This window comes from Amyelois transitella, chromosome 18 (genome assembly GCF_032362555.1).
Source record: "Amyelois transitella isolate CPQ chromosome 18, ilAmyTran1.1, whole genome shotgun sequence".
Classification (NCBI taxonomy): domain Eukaryota; kingdom Metazoa; phylum Arthropoda; class Insecta; order Lepidoptera; family Pyralidae; genus Amyelois; species Amyelois transitella.
In genome coordinates, this window is record NC_083521.1 from 2,223,043 (window position 1) to 2,243,190 (window position 20,148).

The 20,148-nt window shown below is 35.6% G+C and overlaps 2 protein-coding genes across 2 annotated transcripts in view; both read left to right on the forward strand.

The window, feature by feature from the left end:
• Positions 1–15,894, forward strand: part of LOC106136244 (cytochrome P450 6B5) — a 425,135-nt gene extending 409,241 nt beyond the window's left edge. Inside the window, exon 2 of the mRNA XM_060949056.1 lies at positions 15,668–15,894. Within this exon, the coding sequence (XP_060805039.1) occupies positions 15,668–15,693 (26 nt within the window). The 3' untranslated portion in view covers positions 15,694–15,894. The remainder of the gene's footprint in view (positions 1–15,667) is intronic.
• LOC106136157 (zinc carboxypeptidase) lies at positions 13,830–20,036 on the forward strand. The gene is made up of 7 exons (XM_060949059.1): positions 13,830–14,169; positions 14,686–14,849; positions 15,103–15,329; positions 15,533–15,620; positions 17,279–17,481; positions 19,346–19,430; positions 19,809–20,036. Exons 1-7 carry the CDS (start codon positions 13,886–13,888, stop codon positions 19,991–19,993), a joined length of 1,236 nt encoding a protein of 411 aa, XP_060805042.1. The 5' UTR covers positions 13,830–13,885; the 3' UTR covers positions 19,994–20,036.
• The last annotated feature ends 112 nt before the right edge of the window (positions 20,037–20,148 follow it).

Consider the following 20,148-nt stretch of genomic DNA (forward strand, 5'->3'; position numbering starts at 1 on the left):
TCCGGGAAAGAGGCGTGATTTTATGTATGTATGCATGAACTAAACAAATTTTTAGTAGTAGGTACATAATAAGATATTTAATAAATAAATGTGCCGTGTGGTTCCCGGCACCAATACAAAAAAGAATTGGATCACTCCATCTCTTTCCCATGTATGTCGTAAGAGGCGACTAAGGTATGCCTATAACTAGCCCATCGACTAAAAAAAGAATCCCATGTTTGTAAGCCTTAAAAACTTAGGATTCTTTTTTTAGGCGATGGGCTAGTAAGCTGTCACTATTTGAATCTCAATTCTATCATTAAGCCAAATAGCTGAGCGTGGCCTATCATTTTTTTCAAGACTGTTGTCTCTGTCTACCCCACAAGAGATATAGACGTGACCATATGTATGTACGTTATGTACACATGGGAATTTCAATGTACCTACTGCTTGATTTTCTTCCTCAGATACGTAATGACATTTGAGCTGAGAGACCAGGGCTTGGAAGGTTTCGCTCTGTCTCCCCGGCACATCTTGCCGACTTGCAAGGAAACCATAGATGGACTATTAACATTCTTCAGCGTGAAGGATAACATGTATTTTCTTAACAAAAAAACCTCAGGGTGCATCGGGTGTTGTTTGAAAAATTTCGTTTTGTTGTTAAATTTTATAATTTTCATTATATTGTGTTTCGAATAAGTGTTCATTGTCTTAAATTGTTTTATTTTTTTGTTGTTGTCTTTTCAACTAGATAGATTCAAGATGATTTTACAATATAACCCGCACTATAACTAATATGAATGGAAAAGTAAATATATTGGTTTGTTTGTTACTCTTCACAATTAAATAACTGAACCGATTTTGATGAAACATAGGGCAAACATAGGGATTTTCTTGAAATCAGTGACTTGAAATGAATTTCAAGAAAAACAGGAATTTTATTATAAGTGCGGGTAGATCGCACGCGCTAATAATTGAAATTCAACAATTTATTAATTAAGTAACTGAAGTATGTTCAAAAATTTAGATTAACAGGCGAATAAACATACAGAATCCTTAGAACATTGCCTAAGTTAAAAAGAATTTGCCATTTCCAATTTTTACTACGCTTTTATTAGCTTGGGTTGTATGTATGTATGTATGTATGTATGTATGTAACGGAATCTTTGAGCTTAATTTTCACTGATTTCTAAACGTCTGATCAACTTGAAACTTTGCACACGTATCAAGGACCGATGACAATGCAATATTTTGATAAGAGTTTCTCATTATCCTTATTAAAACTGCCAGGATTAATAAATTCATTTTTAGATCCTTCGTATGAGAGTAAGAGAGACAGAGATAGCACCAGTGCCAGTAATCTCCATACAAGAAACCAAGAAGTTCTGACGTATAAGGAGTCCAAAAAGAGATGTAATATATTTCCATATAATGTTACTATTAACCTGAGGCTTTTTTATTTCATCGCATCGCTCCATTTAGAATTACCATTAGAAACAATAGTAGAATTAGTAGAATATTTTAAAACAATAAAAAATATATAAGTAATAAAACAAAAGTAATAAATGAAAATTGAACAACTAAATTTACAACAATACAAGAATAAAGTTACTACCTACAGAACTTTGCGATATTTAATACGTATTTAACATATTAATGCAATTCTTGAATTAACATTAGGTATCTTTTGCCTATTTATAATAGCAACACTGTAATACTCGTTTAAGACATGAGTGACAGTTTTTTATGTCAAATAAGTTTTGCAGTAGACATGTGCCAATCATGTTCAGGATCGGATTGAACCTGGAACGGTTCATCGGAACTGTGGAACTAGTTCCGTTATCATGTTCGCGGAACTATCTAGTTCCGCTAAAATTTTCAATGCAGGGCGCGTTACTTACCCACGAACTGGATATGGAACTACGACGACGACGACGACAGACATATGGAAATACGACGACGACATATGTTTTGAATAGATAACACACATGACTTGACACGACATAATATTACCATAGCCATAGCACCTATGTAATGTACTTCACATCAATTGATTTACCTTCATACCTACTTGGCAGGCTTAGGACTGACAACCAAAAGTAAATTATTTTACAATCTACAAATGAGTGTTTGGAGTCAATTGTTACTTTAAATAACATTGAATAGTTACATAAGTACATACATACATACATACATATGATCACGTCTATATCCCTTGCGGGGTAGACAGAGCCAACAGTCTTGAAAAGACTGAATGGCCACGTTCAGCTATTTGGCTTAATGATAGAACCGAGATTCAAATAGTGACAGGTTGCTAGCCCATCGCCTAAAAGAGGAATCCTAAGTTTATAAGCCTATCCCTTAGTCGCCTTTTACGACATCCATGGGAAAGAGATGGAGTGGTCCTATTCTTTTTTGTAATAGTGCCGGGAACCACACGGCACAGTTACATAAGTATCTAAGAATATTACGAAATTAAAGAAGTGTGTGATTACTATTAGTTTCGCGAGTCACGTCACACACACACAGCGGCTACGGCGCGGCAGCGCGGTGGCGGCACGTCGGCGCCCTCATATTTGGTCGCGGATATGTTAGGAACTGTGGACCGACTAAGCCAATCAGTTTGGATTGGACCGATATCGTTCCACCTCCGGACATAGTTCCGAGAACTATTACGGTCCGGAACGACACATGTCTATTTTGCAGTAAGTTTTGTTTTGAATTCGATTAGAAAACCTGTAAACTTTCTTTCTGTTTTTTTTATACCGGTGCCTGTGTATTTACCTATTTGCACTTTGTTTTGTGCTGATAACTTGTCGTTATTTGTAGTTTGGAATCTTCCGTTGAGTCGAGCTTTGTTCTTCCGGATATTCGTGTGATTTTATCATCTGAGATTGGACTCTGACTGTGTTCACTGTGTTGTGCAGATATTTTTTAGATAGGACTCCTGTAAAAAGTACCTGATTATTTGAGATAGGAGTCCCAAGTTTGTGTTTGTTTTTGTGAAAGACAGTTTTACAACGAAAGTGCCACAATGTCTTCAGATAAACATTGTTGCGTTCCTGGTTGTAAAGGCAGTGGAGGTATGTTTGAAATATTTTTGTTCCTGTATCAATCTGCCTCTTAATCTTGTGGTTTGATTCCTGGCAAGGCCACAATCGAAAATTATTATGTTTGCTGGATAGTCAAAAATATTATTAACAGTGATTTATCACTATAAAATTCTTTTCAACTGGGTTAAACAGTCATCATACATACATATAATCACGTCTATATCCCTTGCGGGGTAGACAGAGCCAACAGTCTTGTAAAGACTGATAGGCCACGTTCAGCTATTTGGCTTTAAGATAGAATTGAGATTCAAATAGTGACAGGTTGCAAGCCCATCGCCTTAAAAAGAATCATGATGATGAGAATATTATGAGATTTAATCCAATCAGGCCACATATAACTTTAAGAAAGTTAATTGTGAAAACCTCCGGCGATGGGCGCATGGTTGCAAAAGTCTTTTCTAGTATGATAGTTATACTAGAAGTGTTAACTTCCAAAAAATAATTGTATAAAAAAACTAAAAAACTATGCGTTTTATTGCAAATTGAACTAAAAAATAGAAAATAAATAATAGTTTAAAAAAAACTAAAAAACTACGCTTTTATTGCTAATCAAACTAAAAAATAGAAAATAAAAATTAATGACAAAGGAATTATAAAACAGTAGTAGCAAGTCGAACAATCAGTTATAGTCAATTACCTCCGATTAAAATTATAACAAAATTAAATTTATAAACAAAACAATTTAAATCGGAGTAAAAAGCGTGGGGTGCATTTTACTTCATTTTCATATCTCTCTTGTCATAAATATATGCTAATAGAATGATTTTAATATTTACTACATCAAGCACCCCACGCTTTTTACTCAGATTTAAATTGTTTTGTTTATAAATTAAATTTTGTTATAATTTTAATCGGAGGTAATTGACTATAACTGATTGTTCGACTTGCTACTACTGTTTTATAATTCCTTTGTCATTAATTTTTATTTTCTATTTTTTAGTTTGATTAGCAATAAAAGCGTAGTTTTTTAGTTTTTTTTATTATATTCGGAAGGGTAGAAGATATTAATAACGATATTCCTCATTGGAAACTCCTCTTATTTATTGGTTCGAAATTATTGACTGATTGATTGACGGATACAACTAATAACATGCTGACAAACCGCAATGAAGCAATGACGTTATCACAGTGATAATATATGAATGATCCGGTCGGTCGCTGTTACGACGAATTGTCGAATCACGTGACGAAATTATATGTTCTGATTTTGTGTGCGAAAATTTTCAGGCTTTTTTTTTATTTTTGGGGGCTTATTGTAAGGAATGCTCGAATTAAAAAAATCTGCACTATCTTTATCATTGCTGCTGCGTTTTTACGAAAGCTCAACTCTGGACTTCAAATACTGAACCATAGACTTAAAATATTAACATGGAGCATTTAAAAAAAAAATCAATTTGGGGTATTTATAACTGAAGCCAGAAATGCGTATTTTTGTATTTCTGTATATTTGTCTGTATTCGCATTACGCGGCACAACTATTGCTCCTGATTGATTTGACTTTATGATTGATTTAAAAGCGGTATTCGCAGATGTATTAAGTTGGTCCAACTTAAAATATAGGATACAAAAATTTAATGATGAGTCAGTTTGTATAAATTTAACTTGTAAGTCAATTTCTACGGCGAACGAAGGTTTTTTATATAAATATAAATAGGAATTTACGGATAAAGCGTAGGAGAAGAGTGGTTTATTAAGATTCAAACCCCTAATGCGGCCATGTGACTTCTCTTTTCTATGACGAAACAGTTTGAATGCTCATTGCTAGGAAAAATAATTATTTATTATTTATTTATATACCTACAAGAAAAAAGCTTAGAAAGACATTCAGTACAAGGGCACTACTTTTTTCTAGAGAAATTTCTTCCAGCAGGCCCACGACAAGAAAGTGTAAAGAAAGGCATTTGCTTGTGTACATAATAATTAAGATATCAACTTACTTACATAAACTTACTAATATTAATAGACCTAAAACATATTCTAATAAGTTACTAACTATATAACTATTATTCGAGCGTTCTGTAACAGAAATTTTTTTCTTGAAAAAGTTCTAACCACAATTGAACAGCAAATAGAAGGTAATGCACTTAAAAATTAAACTGGTCAGAGCTACTAAGACGCTCGGAAGTGTCCCGGTTCTCCAATTAATTAATCCTGACTTGGTCGGGAGCCAACCGCAGGTCGCGCAAACAATGCCCGATTTGAGAGCTCTATGCACTGTATAGCTCTATGTTTTAAATTACTGTAACTATAAAGCTGCTGTTAGCGAATACCTTTATGGTTTACAAGACTCCTGTCACCTGAAAAATATTTTTGTCCTATCCTATGTCCTACGCTATCCTACTTTCTGATACTCCATGTCGTGTGGTTCCCCGCACTTTAATACAACCGAACCACTCAACCCCATTCCCGTGGATGTTGTTAAAGGCGACTAAGGGAATATGCATATTCTTGTAGTCTGGCTGTTGCCATGACCTAATGGGGGTTAGGTTCTGCAAAGCTTGCGCGGATAAGACGTCAGCCGCTTCGTGTAAAAACTAATTTAGAGCTTTGGTCAAATGGTCTCCATGACTGCAGCCAGGTCAATGACATGATGATGACGAAATATCAAAATAAATGAATAAAAAAAACGAGTTTAGCGAACGATCGCTTTATATATCGCTAAAATTGTAAACTTTTATTTTTGTGCGTATAATAGATTCAATTCAAACGTGGCCGTTCGTTCTTTTGATGAGTTATGTCTCTGTTTACTATAAAGACGTAATAATATGTTCTCTATGTTATGTATTATAGATTCATGGAAGATAAGTCCGTTACCTGTTTATTATAAATGATCCATCAAAGAGGATTGATAAGAAACAATAAAATGGTTTTCCCCTCCAGACACGTCACTCCAACCGTCAGTATAACGATTTGGAAAAAAAAATCCAAATAGTTCGACTACAGAACGACTGGTAGGATTAGATGAATTATAGGTAAAATAGTCTTATTATTCCTTCTTACTTAAGTCCCGGTTGCATCCTCACCACTCTGGAGAGGAGTCCGGGGTATGCCTTTGACCATGGATCCTGGATCAGGTGAGCCAGGTGTTTACACGAAACGACTCCCGTCTGGCCTCCGCAACCTTTGCAAGGGAACCTAAACCATACTGGATCGATCATGGTTACACATCCAGTTGCCTGAATGTGCAGGTTGCCTCACGATGTTTTCCCTCACCGTAAGAGCATCGGTTTAATAAAAGTTTCCTCAAGGTAAAAAAGTAGGTGCTACTAATTATTATAAAAAAAAATGACTGCATTTCGTACACATTTTACCAATAACAAAAAGGACGCATTTAACAGTACAGTCCGCCTCGTTAACTTTAATAATCGGTGCTTGAAATTAAGCAGAAAATGTGAAGATACAGCGGTATTCTTGCCAACAGGGAAGTGGTGCTCGGCTGTCTTGTATTCCAGATTCCAGCTCAGAACATTATTGGTTTAACCCAGTTTTAATTTATATATTACTAGCTGTAAGCCCGGTAAACGTTGTTTTGTGATAAAAATCACTTTTAAGTAATTTCTTGTTAAAAATAAATGTTAAGGGTCGACAAATTGTGGGGTGACAAATGATTAATTTTCAAAATTTGATTCAATGTATCACTTATTGACGTCACAATGTTTCGAGGTCATTAACCTTCAGAGAGGTGAGGATGTGATCGGGAATACTTCTGGACGGAGAAGGGACTAAAACGACACCATCAACAAATTGATTTTCATAAATTTGACATGAACTGAAACTTCGCCTCATAAATATTGAAAACTATAAAGGCTCTCGCGGAGATAATTTCAATGACATTATTCCCTTTTAATCCTCGGGATCGTCAACTTGGCTCGCTTAATGTCTCACTAAGTATTCTATAAGTGAAAAGACTGCTTTAATATCATAAGAACTAGGTTATACAGAGACTTTTATATCATGAGAACTAGGTCATGCAGTTTTGGCCTTGTAAAGAGACTTACACTATTTAGGTAGATTAGGTCATATTTGTATCCGACGTACGTATTCAAATAGTGACAGGTTGGTAGCCCATCGCCTACAAGAGGAATCCCTTATTTAAAAACCATGTTTGAATTTTATATTTAGTTCTTAACGTTTAGTGTATTAAAAGCATTCATTAAAAGTATAAGATTTGCTCATCTGCTCATTCTTAATCAAACTCTAAAAATAAATGGCAATTCGTTAACAAAACAAAAGGATAACTCATTAAATCGTATGCAAACAGACGGTCGTACGTGTAAATTACATTACACATTAATCACGAATGCCTCTCCTGCCACAATAACATGGTTGACTTCATCTTCGAATAATTCTCTTTGTTCCTTGCACTCACTGTTTGCCGTTTTTTGTTGTGGTGCAAATTACAGGCGGTATTCGGAATTATATAGTATGTTTTTATGTGGTTATGGTTATTGATAATCTCAATCTATGGGTCCATAATGGGTTCTGATAAGTTCAGTATAATTTCTATTTCGCTTAACATACGTTGGCATACCTAATCGTAGTTTTGCAAAACTTATGACATATAAATAAATATGCCTCCTGTCGACTTGGTTTAGTTGTGTACCTATTATAAATGCGAAATGATTTTTGTATTGCTAAAGCTTCAATTTCATAATTTTAATAAAATTTATATATACATGAATGAATGACTGATTGACAGACATTATTAGCGCACAGCCAAAACCGCTGGGTCTCTAGAGATTTTAAGATTATGATATAAGATTTTTTATTTTTTTACGAGTGGATTTTCCAAAAATTCCCTGGGAGAAGAAGCGGGATTTACGGAGGCAAAACACCACGCGTAATTTTGTACAAATTAATAATAGTATGGAGTACTCGAAAGTGACTAATTTTACATTAATAATTTATTCACCTCTCGTCACTTGCACCACACACCAACGGCCGTACATCACGACGTGTCGTTAAGGGCAGGAGGTGGTCCGATAAATCAGGGCACGTCGTCTGTGCACCCAGCTCAGGGTATGCGTACGGTAATGAATGAGATCACATGCGATTGCCGAGCAGTTTTTAGATTTGTGCGAGGCATCTGACTTTTACGTTCACTCTAAATTTTCTTGAAAGAATTTGAAAGAATGGCTCATTAGTCAGTGCTTTGTCCTGAGTAAAGCAACGGGTGATTCCTGTAACTTATAAATTAAATTTATCTTTCCATTTATACATCTTTAGATCATCCCTCATCGTGGTAAAATCCCTTAGCATAAAATTTGATCCCATGTTTGAAAAAATTCGCACGTTGAACACTGGCATTTATGTAATCTGATTAAGTCGCAAGTATTTAATATAATAATCATTCTAAATACTTACGTACTTAATTTGATAATCGAACTGATAAACTCAACGTCAATCTTCATTAATTTAGCGATAAACTCAGTAAAAAAAGTACAAGCCAATTTGCATTTTTATATATATTTGTAATCGTACTCTTCAAAACGGAAGAAGTATGCAGGATTGTGGCATCTTGTTTTGATTTGATTGTCTCGTAATTTTGTGTATTTATGTTTGTGCTAGCAGGTTGACTAAGTTATACAGGGAGAGTGTGGAGGGAAAGGTCGGAGTGGGAAGACCTAGACGAACGTATCTTGATCAAATTAAGGACGTCCTGGTAAAGGGTCAGGTCAAAAGTTACCGAAACAGCTGAGCTTGTATGAAGAGAGTTATGAATGTGGATGAAGCGGAGGAAGTATGCCGAGATCGTGGCAAGTGGAAAGAGGTAGTCTCTGCCTATCCCTCCGGGAAAGAGGCGTGATTTTATGTATGTTTGTACTCGCGGTCTCTAAAGCGGTTCTAGCGATTTCGTTTGTAATATAGTCCCAGACTCTGGCAAATTCAATCCAGCTGGGTCCCAAGTTTGGGAAAATTAGTTTTTCCCATTGAACGGGCCGAGGGTCTGGTAGGTCGGTGGGAGTAAAACAGATTTTTGGCAGTTCAAGGCGTCGTGTCTTGTTGTCGTCTTAGTCAAATTTGATTGTCCTTTTTATATTAATATGTCAGTATTATTTGTAGTATTATTTGTTCGTGTGCCGTGTGGTTCCCGGAACCATTACAGAATAGGACCACACCATCTCTTTCCCACGGATGTCGTAAAAGGCGACTAAGGGATAGGCACTATTTGAATCTCAATTCTATCACTAAGCCAAACAGCTGAGCGTGGCCTGCCAGTCTTTTCAAGACTGGTGGCTCTGTCTACCCCGCTAGGGATATAGACGTGATCATATGTATGTATGTGTATTATTTGTTCATCTAAAATGTCAAGTCAAAGTGTCTGTCTGTCTTTGTAGGCTAAACGGCCACCCTAAATCATTTCTTCTAAATTTGGAAAGAACAGACTTTTGAACAGATTTCAACACACAGACAAACAGACAAACTGAGTTTTCCGTAATCCCAGTTAGTCTCGTCGATTGTATTGCGCCCTATGCCCTGTGTAGCTGCCAATTACATCTAACGCCTGGCTTTGAGCCAGGGACTGTAAACAAACGAGTGTCGAACTAGAACTGACTAAATGTATCACTAAATATGTCAATGTGTCTGTTTTACGACTGAATACTTTTAGTATGAGCATAGTTACGCGGTGATGAAAAGGTTTAGATGCAAGAATAACAAAGACAGGTTTAAATTTACAACTGCATTAGCAATGACACTTTTCAAAGTAACTTACATTAGTTAGATTAATTACAAATAGGTTGTTATCATAGGGTGAGGGTAAACATCGTGAGGAAACCTGTACATTCAGGCAATTGGATGTGTAACCATGATCGAATAGCGGTAAGGTTCCCCTACAAAGACTGCGGAGGACGTACGGGGGTGGCGTCTCCACCTGAGAATCTGTCCAACTGCGAATCTGTCCAACTGCGAATCTGTCCAACTGCGAATCTGTCCAACTGCGAATCTGTCCAACTGCGAATCTGTCCAACTGCGAATCTGTCCAACTGCGAACCTGTCCACTTTCTACTTCTATGGACAGAGGCAACTGGAACTTACATCAGGATAATAGTTAAATACACCAGGTCAAATATAGTCTTTAAGCCCCGGGCATGAGCTACTATACGATAAACTGCGTAATTTGTCAATGTCAATAGTTAATGTTAACAAAGATATAAATTATGGTAAAGGCGTGCAATTTTAAATCCATATTTTACAGTTTGGATGAAACATAAAGCCGCGATGCAGTGGTTACAATGACACAGATAATTTATAAGGTTTTATCCATATAGGTATTATGAGTAAAAGAGAAAGGATTAATGCCGCGATATTTAATGATAATAGGTTGCGTTGGTACATATTGGATCATGGTTGCATTGCATATCATGTTTCCTGAATGTGCAGGATTCTTCACGAAGTTTTCCTTCGCCCCAATACTATCGGTTGACACTCAAACTAATATATACATTACAAGGAAAGCCAAAATAAGATTTGAACCTTTATTCCTCCATGCGCATCACACATTTTAATCGGGCACCTTTAAGTCTGATCATTTACGCTCTTAATACAAAGATAATATTCCAAATTCTAAGCATAGAGGTAAAATCTCTGAAACCTCTGTGAGGAGACCTTTACAAAATTGATCGACTGACTAATTAGGCACGCACCAATGACCAGCCACTTCGCACTTCATTTTTAAACGTCGAAGTTTTGACAGGTGAAAATCGGCATTTTATTTCGCAACGGAAATTAAAAAGGGTTGAATTTTACCAGTTGAGAGTTTAAAGTTTGTTTTGTCACGTAGAAGCTATTGGCATAATATTTTAACGGTCGGATTAATAAAGTTTTTACAATGGAATAATAAAAAATCGATTATAGCAATTATGCTGAATCAGCTTACATATTTTTATTATGAGTAGGTTCCTCATAAGAATAGATGGAAATTAAAGAGTAAAAACTGCAATCAACTCTATGTGAAAATCTATAAAGAAAAAGGATATTTATATCTAATCATAGTTAAATTAAAATTATATCTAGATAAATGTTGGTATCTTATTCATGGATGTCGTAAAAGGCGACTAAGGAAAAGGCTAATACACTTGAGATTCTTATTGTAGGCTATGGGCTGTCACTTTTTGAAACTAAATTCCATCATTGGGCCCTACAGCTGGACGTGGTCATTCAATTTTTTCAAGCATATATATGGATGTGACTATATGTATGTATCTATTGGTATAACATCTTTAAAAAATTTAAAATGAAATTGCTTAAAAGTTAGAAATTTCTACTACACCGAAATGGTTAATTTTATTTAACCATAACGTTATGTCGAAACCACAGATGGTTGTAATAAGTAAACACAAAACAGCTTAGTAAACATCCAAAATGACACAACACCGCAACATTAGCTTAGGCTAAATTACCTCTATATTATAAATACGAATCGCATTAGTTTACCACTGGCAATAATTAGTCGGTTTATCCGCCAGATTTAACTTTAGGCTGCCGCAGACGTGATACTTTAGCGCGATTATTTTCAATCTTCAACTTACTTAAATAAAAATAAATAATAGTTAACTGTGTTCCAAAAATATATTTTATCATTTTGCATACAAAAATGTTAATGTTCTTTTTACAAATTTAATCATTTGGAAAATTTCGAAAGCACGGTTTTTAAAATTATTACAGGATTTAATGCGTTAGGTATGACACACGAAAATGCGGGATTGATATAAGTATTTAACAGTTAAACAGAAGATATAACTGTTTTAAACTTTATTTATTTATTTAAACTTCATTGCACAAAATACAAATGTATAGCACAATTGGCGGACTTAACGCTAGAAGCATTATCTTTATATTTATTATTACTATTACTAGAGTCAACTTTTTGACATCTCATCATTATTGACATCTGACAGAGAACTTTATGTGGTGTCAAACTAAATAAATATATTTATACCTACACAAAATATTAAATAATTATAATAAACATACATAAAACTAAGTACAATAAATAAACAATATACATAAATAAATAGGTGCAGCGATTACCGAAATGAGTGAAAAGGCTTATAGGTATTAAATACCCTCGCGACTCAAGATAAACTGCCTAATGAAAAAGTTGCAAGTCTGCTGCGACCAGTCGCAGATTGAAAAGTAAACTGTCTGTCGCGATGGCAGTCGCAAGACAAACGACGTCGCAACGACATCAATCACAATTAGCGCCGGCCGAGCAATGAAATGTCGCAGGACAGTGCGTCCTTGTGGCTTCTGAGGTATAGATGTACAAGTATAGGTAGTATTTTAGTTGTAAAAGTACATACATACATACGGTCACGTCTATGTCCCTTGCGGGGTAGACAGAGCCAACAGTCTTGAAAAGACTGAATGGCCACGTTCAGCTATTTGGCTTAATGATAGAATAGAGATTCAAATAGTGACAGGTTGCTAGCCCATCGCCTAAAAAGTAATCCCAAGTTTGTAAGCCTATCCCTTAGTCGCCACGATATCCATGGGAGAGAGTTGGAGTGGTCCTATTCCTTTTTTGTATTGGTGCTGGGAACCACACGCCACAAAAAAAGTATGATGTAAATATGTAGCCGTGTGGTTACCGACACCAATAAAAAATTATTATTTTTTATTGGTGGGTAGATGTCCTATTGGACATCTCGATCTCGTAACCATAGAATAGATTTATTTTCAAAATTGGATACAAGGTATCACTTATTGACGTCACATCACTTAAATATAATTATTTCTACTACCGCTTTCAAAGAGCACGTAGAAGAAGCGGCGGAACAAACTACACTGCACTATTTTAACTGGACTTCAATTTGCAAATATAGATCTCTTAAATCTAACTCGTGGACGAATGCACATGGATGTCGTAAAAGGAGACTAAGGGATAGGCTTATAAACCTAGGATTCTTCTTTTATGCGATGGGCTAGCAACCTGTCGTCACTATTTGCTTCTCAATTCTATCGTTAAGCCAAACAGCTGAACGTGTCCTATCAGTCTTTTCAAGACTGTTGGCACTGCCTACCCCGCAAGGGATATAGATGTGTTTATAAGTATGAATGCATGTAAAAGTATGTAGTTTAGAAGTAACTTTTATAGAAGCTTCTGTGTTTAATGATTGTGGGTATGACCAACATTTTCTATTCATTACCCGAATCGTAGATACCAAAATCATTATATTCTTCTACTATATTCCTTCTTATTGACAATTGATATGCATTGGTGTTTTCCGAAGCGGTAGTCACACTAACATCTTAAAATAAAAAGATGTACAGTATCTAATTAAGTTTTAAGCAATTTATTTGACGTCAACCAATGTTGTGAAACCAAAGGTTTTGACAATTATTAAGCGATATGAAGTATCCTATAATAATGAAAAATCTGAATTTTGATTTTTTTTAATAGTATATATCAATTAAAATCTATAACCATGTAAAAAATAGCTGGGAATATGACCGTGAATGTACATATTGAGAATAAGCTCGAAAAAAGTATATTATTATAATTAAAAGCACATACATAATTTTTCTTTCACATTATTTTGTATTTTTCTCTCTTTTTTACCACAAGTATCAAATGGCTTACCATAGGCAAAGGTTGAAATTGATAAATAAGGTTATCATAATTAATGGCAAACGCACTTATTGTACCATCTTTATCACTAATGGACTAGTTTTATCCGATATGATTAACGAAAAATGTCAGCGATAAAGTAATTACGGATTTAAAAATCGATAAAAAATATTTATTAGACAATGATATTCAACTAGAGACGTTTAGATTAGAAATTAAAATGTTACAAAAAATTGTTTTCTTAAGTGTTCTTGCTATAGTTTTAGCTCAAAAAGTTAGATATGATGACTATACTCTATACAAAGTTATTCCTCGAGATGAAAATGGACTTTTATATTTGAAGAAATTGTATAAAACACCAGGTGGCTTAACTTTTTGGAGTGTGCCAAATTTAATTGGTAATGATGTTAGTGTTTTGGCATCACCTGATGCGAAGAAAGATTTTGAAAATTCCTTGGAGGAAAGAAATGTTCAAATAGAAGTGTTGTCAAGAAATATCCAAGAGTAAGTACTTACATAATTGAACATCATAATATTAAGCAAGGTTTCAGTGAAACTATAACAGACATATTGTGCCTAATTTTCATACTAAACATCAGAATATTGAAGCGAATGAAATGTACCTACTAGTATAACGTAAATACTAAAGAAAAGATAAAAACGCGTTGGTTAATTTATTTACCTCGCTAAGTTCATGATTAACAGTATTTTACCTTGATAAATTATTTATTCAATTATATAATCACGTCTATAACCTTTGCGGGGTAGACAGAGCCGGCAGTCTTGAAAGATTAACAGGCCACGTTCAGCTACTAGGCTTAATGATAGAATTGAGATTCAAATAGTGACAGGTCGCTAGCCCATCGCCCATAAGAATCCTAGGAATCCCAAGTTTATAAGCCTATCCCTTATCTATCCCCTATCTATCTGTCTTATTGATCTTCCTTCCTAATTAAAAAGGAAGATTGATTATGCACAGCTAGGTGTCAACATCTTAACATATCTGAATTATGTTTTCAGGGATTTAGACGCAGAAACAACTAACAGACATAAAAGAAGCACTAACAGAAATGAAATTTTCTTTGATGAGTTTAATACTGTTGAAGATATCAATAATTATTTTGAATTCTTAGCTGATTCATATGACTTCGTCTCCACATTTGTAGTTGGTTCATCGTTTGAAGGTAAGCAATAAAGTATTTAATTATTAATGTATTATATAACTGTCGTTTAATTAATAGCAATTTTTGCTTTATCCTAATCGTAGTTGAATTAAAAATTTTACTTAAAAGTAAAAGGATGTAAAACTAACACTATTAATAATTCTGTGGAAAAATTTATCACTTAATGCAACACAGACCTTTAAATTATCAAAGTAATCGTCTTATTGTTGATAAATAATAATAAAAAACTTATTATGTAATTCTGTATTTTCAGGAAGAAACATAACCGGTCTAAGAATATCAAAAGGTATAAGTAGAAGGGTATTCATCCTACAAGGAGGTGAAGTAGGTGCAGATTGGTTGTCACCCACTCTTGTGGCGTATTTAGCTGATCAGCTTGTGAAAGGTGAAGACCCTGAGGCTTTAGCTGCCTCCCAGGACTTTGAGTGGCATATCATACCTGTTGTTAATCCTGATGGATTTGAATATTCTCAAAATCATGTAAGTATGCTAATAGTTGAAAAACTCAAAAATAATTTATCTTAAACTAAGCTAAACTTTCATTGCCAACCCTGCATTGAATAATAACACATTTCTTGAAAAATAACTAATAATTTGGTGTGATCTCACTCCATTAAAATTCTTAACTCTTACTTGGAGTTATTTTGTAGATTTTCTTTAATATAAATTTATTTTTCTTTCAGGACAGACTATGGGTCAAAAATAGAAGAATAGATAACAGGAACCCTACCGGTGTTGATTTAGTAAGAAACTGGAATTCGCATTGGGGAAGTACGTATTTTATGGAAAGAAAAAATAACCTACAGATAAAGATGTACGATCGCGTTCATATCTGCAGTCATAGTTTTAAAATTCTTACGGGTTAAAAAAGCGTGCACTGTGGTTCCACTAGATACACACACACATGCATATTTAAAAAGAATAAATATTCCATCAAATGAATACGGTCTTTAATACCAATGATTACTAAGTAAAACAGTTTATTATTCTATGACATATAACATAACAAAACAGAAAGAGACGGTAATCAACGATGGCCGAACTGGGCCCGATAATTGTCGATCGAGATATCGTCGTCTCTCATTATTTGCCTATAGAGGGAAGCCTGCCATTTTTAATGTTTCAAGGTGCCATTTGAACTAAGTAACTGACTGACTAATTAACTAACTGATATCTAAGAATTACAATACCCGTGTCTTCAAACACGGAAATCAGCAAGAAATATTAAACAAGAGGGAGCAAAATAAAACATTCAATAATTAAAATTAGTAAATTTTATTGAAACAGTTTACCTATAGTTTTGTTTACATATTGATGATTATATAAAGCTATACATACAGCATATTACACTAATTGTATCATCTACTTATCTCCTGTTATTAAGGTTACAGCTTAATTATTCGTTTTCATAAAGAAAAGATATTGAAGCTGTCCTTAAAATACTATCTAAGTAATTAGTAGTTTTAATATAAACTGGCAGAACCTTTCACGCACTATATGGACTCGATGCACAGGGCAGTTGTCTTGCACAAATGATATTGTTGGCATATCATCAATCGGATAAATACACCGCACAGTTGGTAACATGGTTTCTTCCAGCACTTGCACATAATAAGCAGCTGTAGCGCGTCCTGCTATCCACACCTGTTCCCCAGGTCCAGCAGCACTCATCCAGCCCCACATATTTACATATATGCGTGCGGACTCCATATTTGGCACAATATTTTTTTCTTCATACCGAGTTGCATTTCTTCGCCATAAATGAAGCCTACCGTGTTGCGATGACGTAAAAGAACTTTTCGTCCGTAAATATCGCTTTTTTCCAGTCAAAATCCAAATACTGCCGAGCAAATTCTAAATGTTTTTGCTTATTTATTTCGGATAAATGCGGCTTTCTTGCTGGCTGTCTGTGGTGTAGTCCCTCATGGTGCAAACTCGACGAACAGTAACCACTGAAGTTTCGAACTGTTCCGCAAATATTCAGGTCGGTATGAAGCCATTATTTTCGTACTGTTCCACCATGGATCTCCGCTGTGTGGCTGTCGCTGTGTTGATTATTAGCGGACGAGGGTCGCTGCGCGGTCGACTTTTTACACTACCCTCTTCTTGATGGCGCGTTACCCGACGCTTCACCGCTTGTTGTTTATTGTGTTATTTGTGTGAATGTGTGAGTGATAGCAGCGCTGCAAGCTATAAAGTTTTGCGAACTATGACTGCAATTATGAACGCGACCGTACCACCAAATTGGATGTGCTGCTATCTTTTACGCAATCCATTCTTCCTCTGTTCCACTCTTTTTTACATTTAATACTTTGGTCTATTTTTTATAATACTTCCACTTCTCTTATAATCTTATTTATTAGTATTTGTTTAAGTTTGGTTAGAGAGTTTGTTTGGTTATTGAATTTCTTTTTTAAATTTTGTTGCAGTATACGGCGGCAGCTTCGTCAACACAGATGTGAATTACATAGGCCTTGGACCTTTTTCTGAGCCTGAAACCAGATCAGTATCGAATTACATCTTATCTCTGGCCCCGAGGATAACTGGTCTCTTATCGTTCAGGTCGTTTGGTCAACGATTCTTGATACCGTTCGCGCAAACAGACGACCCTTTTTATAATTATAATGAAATGGTAAGTTAACTTAGTGAAAACTATGATCGAATAGTTCCTCTGCAAATGGTTGCATAGATCGGAGGCGCATCGAGTAAAAACCTGATCTCAACAATCCAAGATCATGTTCAAAGACGCATACCGGATTCTTCTCGAGAGTGGTGGGAATTAACTCTTGGTTTATCCTCACCTCTAAGGAGAGTCACCTATTTAAAGAATAGCTAAGATTATCAAAAAACATTTTACTGAAAAAATAGATGACTAAAGCTAATGTAGCGGCAGCGATGATTAGGCTTGACCGCCACTAAAGGAAAGATCTTCCGGCAGGCTAGGTGTGATGCCTGAGGAACCGCGGCTCCGACGATGTTGTGTCGGAAGTTGTATATATGCTCCAATCCGTGAAATGTTAAGAGTATGGAATTTCCCTTGTGTAGAAACCGGATTAACCCATTCCATCGTATAAGTCACAGCTTCTCATAAGACAGGTGAAGATGCAACATGTACTAACGCCAGAATGAAGTGAATGCGATGTACTACTCTGTCAAGAAAGTAGCAGGAAAAGATCAATAATACACAAACTGTTTGTTATTCATCCAAATTTATTTTATCACCTTCAAAATATGCTCCTTTAGAAACGATACACTTACGCCAACGAATAATCCAATCATCAAAACATTTTTTAAACGCTGTTTCCGGAATTGAGGTCAGTTCTCGCCGCGAATTCTCTTTTATGTCTTCTACCGATTGAAAACGGGTGCCACGAAGTGGTAATTTGAGTTTAGGAAAAAGAAAAAAGTCGGCTGGAGCCATATCTGGTGAATATGGTGGTTGCTCGATGGTATTTGTTGAGTGTTTGGTTAAAAATTCGTTCACAATGATGGCCTTGTGCGAAGGTGCATTATCATGGTGCAAAATCCAAGAATTTTCTTTCCACAAATCTGGCCTTTTTCGTCGGATTTGCTCTCTTAAACGCCGCATAACACTCAAATAATATTCCTTATTTACCGTTTGACCTTCCGGCAAGAATTCCGAGTGCACAACACCGCGATAGTCAAAGAAAACAGTCAACATGACTTTGACTTTTGAACGACTTTGGCGTGGTTTTTTCGGTTTCGGTTCAGTTGGAAGGCGCCACTCCGAAGCTTGTTGACTAGTTTGCATGTCAAACTCGTAAACCCACGTCTCGTCACCAGTAACAATGCGTTTCATGAATGTTGGGTCGGAATTGACTCGTTCTAGCATGTCCTCAGCGACTCTCATGCGATTGAGTTTTTGAAAAAAATTCAGGTCTTTTGGGACTAGCCGAGCGGCAACATGTTTCATACCCAAATTATTAGTTAAAATGGTACGGATCGACTCGTGAGATACAGAAAGTTCGGTGGCTATCTCTCTCAAAGTTGAATGAGGATTTTCAGTCACTATTTCCTTCACTTTTGCGATGTTAACTTCAGTTGCAGACGTTGATGGCCTACCAGAGCGAGGCAAATCTTCCATCACATCTCGACCGCTTTTGAACGCTTTTTACCACTCATAAGCACGAGTTTTTGATAAAGTCGATTCACCGTAAGCCTTCTGTAACATTTTCAGTGACTCCGAACACGATATTCCATTGGCAATGCAAAATTTAAGACAAACTCTTTGTTCGATGTTTTTATCCATTATGAAATTAGCAATACACACTAGATATGATATAACTAAAAATAGCACTGTATTTAATGTAAACAACAGATGCAACTCAAACTCCGCGCCAAAATGGAAAACAGTTGTGCCAATCTAACAACAACAAAAAAAACAAAAATTTGAATTTGGAACCATAAATAAATAATCCATTCCCGATACTTTTCTGACTGAATGTATATTATCTTAACGTGCACTTATATTTTAGGTAACCATTTCAAGAAGATCCCTAGGTTCGTTGGCTGTGAAGTACAACACTCAGTACCTGGCTGGTACTTCAAGACTCGTTGGAGGTATGTATAAAATATTTTTTTTTTTTACCAAATAAACATTCACAGCAATCTAATAATACACAGCGAAACGTTGTATAATTGACCATAAAGTCCATAATAATTTATATTTTGCCGTGTGGTTCCCGGCACCAATACAAAAAAGAATGAGACCAATCTTTCCCATGGATGTCGTAAAAGACGACTAAGGGATAGGCTTACAAACTTGGGATTCTTTTATGGATAAGCAAACTGTCACTATTAGAATCTCAATTCGATCACTAAGTCAAATAGCTGAACGTGACCATTCAGTCTTTTCAAGACTGTTGGCTCTGTCTACCCCGCAAGGGATATAGACGTGACCATATGTATGTATTTATGTATGTAATTTATATTTTCTAGATGGTTCAACGGGCACTATCGGTGACTGGGTGAAATACCGATTCAACCCACCAATAGTTGGAACCTATCTTTTGAGAGGCGCTTCATACTTCCTTCCAATAGCACAGGTATTGCCTTCTTGCGAAGAAACCTTCGACTCTGTCATGGCTATATTCAGAGAAGCCAGATTCATCGATGTATTGTAAAATTAATAAAATGTTCTTGTATATAAAGCTATTTATTAACAAAGTTTGTTTGATTTTCAATTGCGATATTGTTCGGAGCAATGACTGTCCATTCGTGTGATACGGGTGTATGAAATAGTTTTCTTGTATTCATATACGAAGCCAATCACGCAGAA

Bases quoted from the DNA above. Each gene is read 5' to 3' on its own strand.
- LOC106136157 (XM_060949059.1), top strand. From the start codon at position 13,886: ATGTTACAAAAAATTGTTTTCTTAAGTGTTCTTGCTATAGTTTTAGCT. The intron at 14,170-14,685 runs GTAAGTACTTAC...TTATGTTTTCAG, and splicing joins TTGTCAAGAAATATCCAAGA to GGATTTAGACGCAGAAACAA. The intron at 17,482-19,345 runs GTAAGTTAACTT...CTTATATTTTAG, and splicing joins TTTATAATTATAATGAAATG to GTAACCATTTCAAGAAGATC.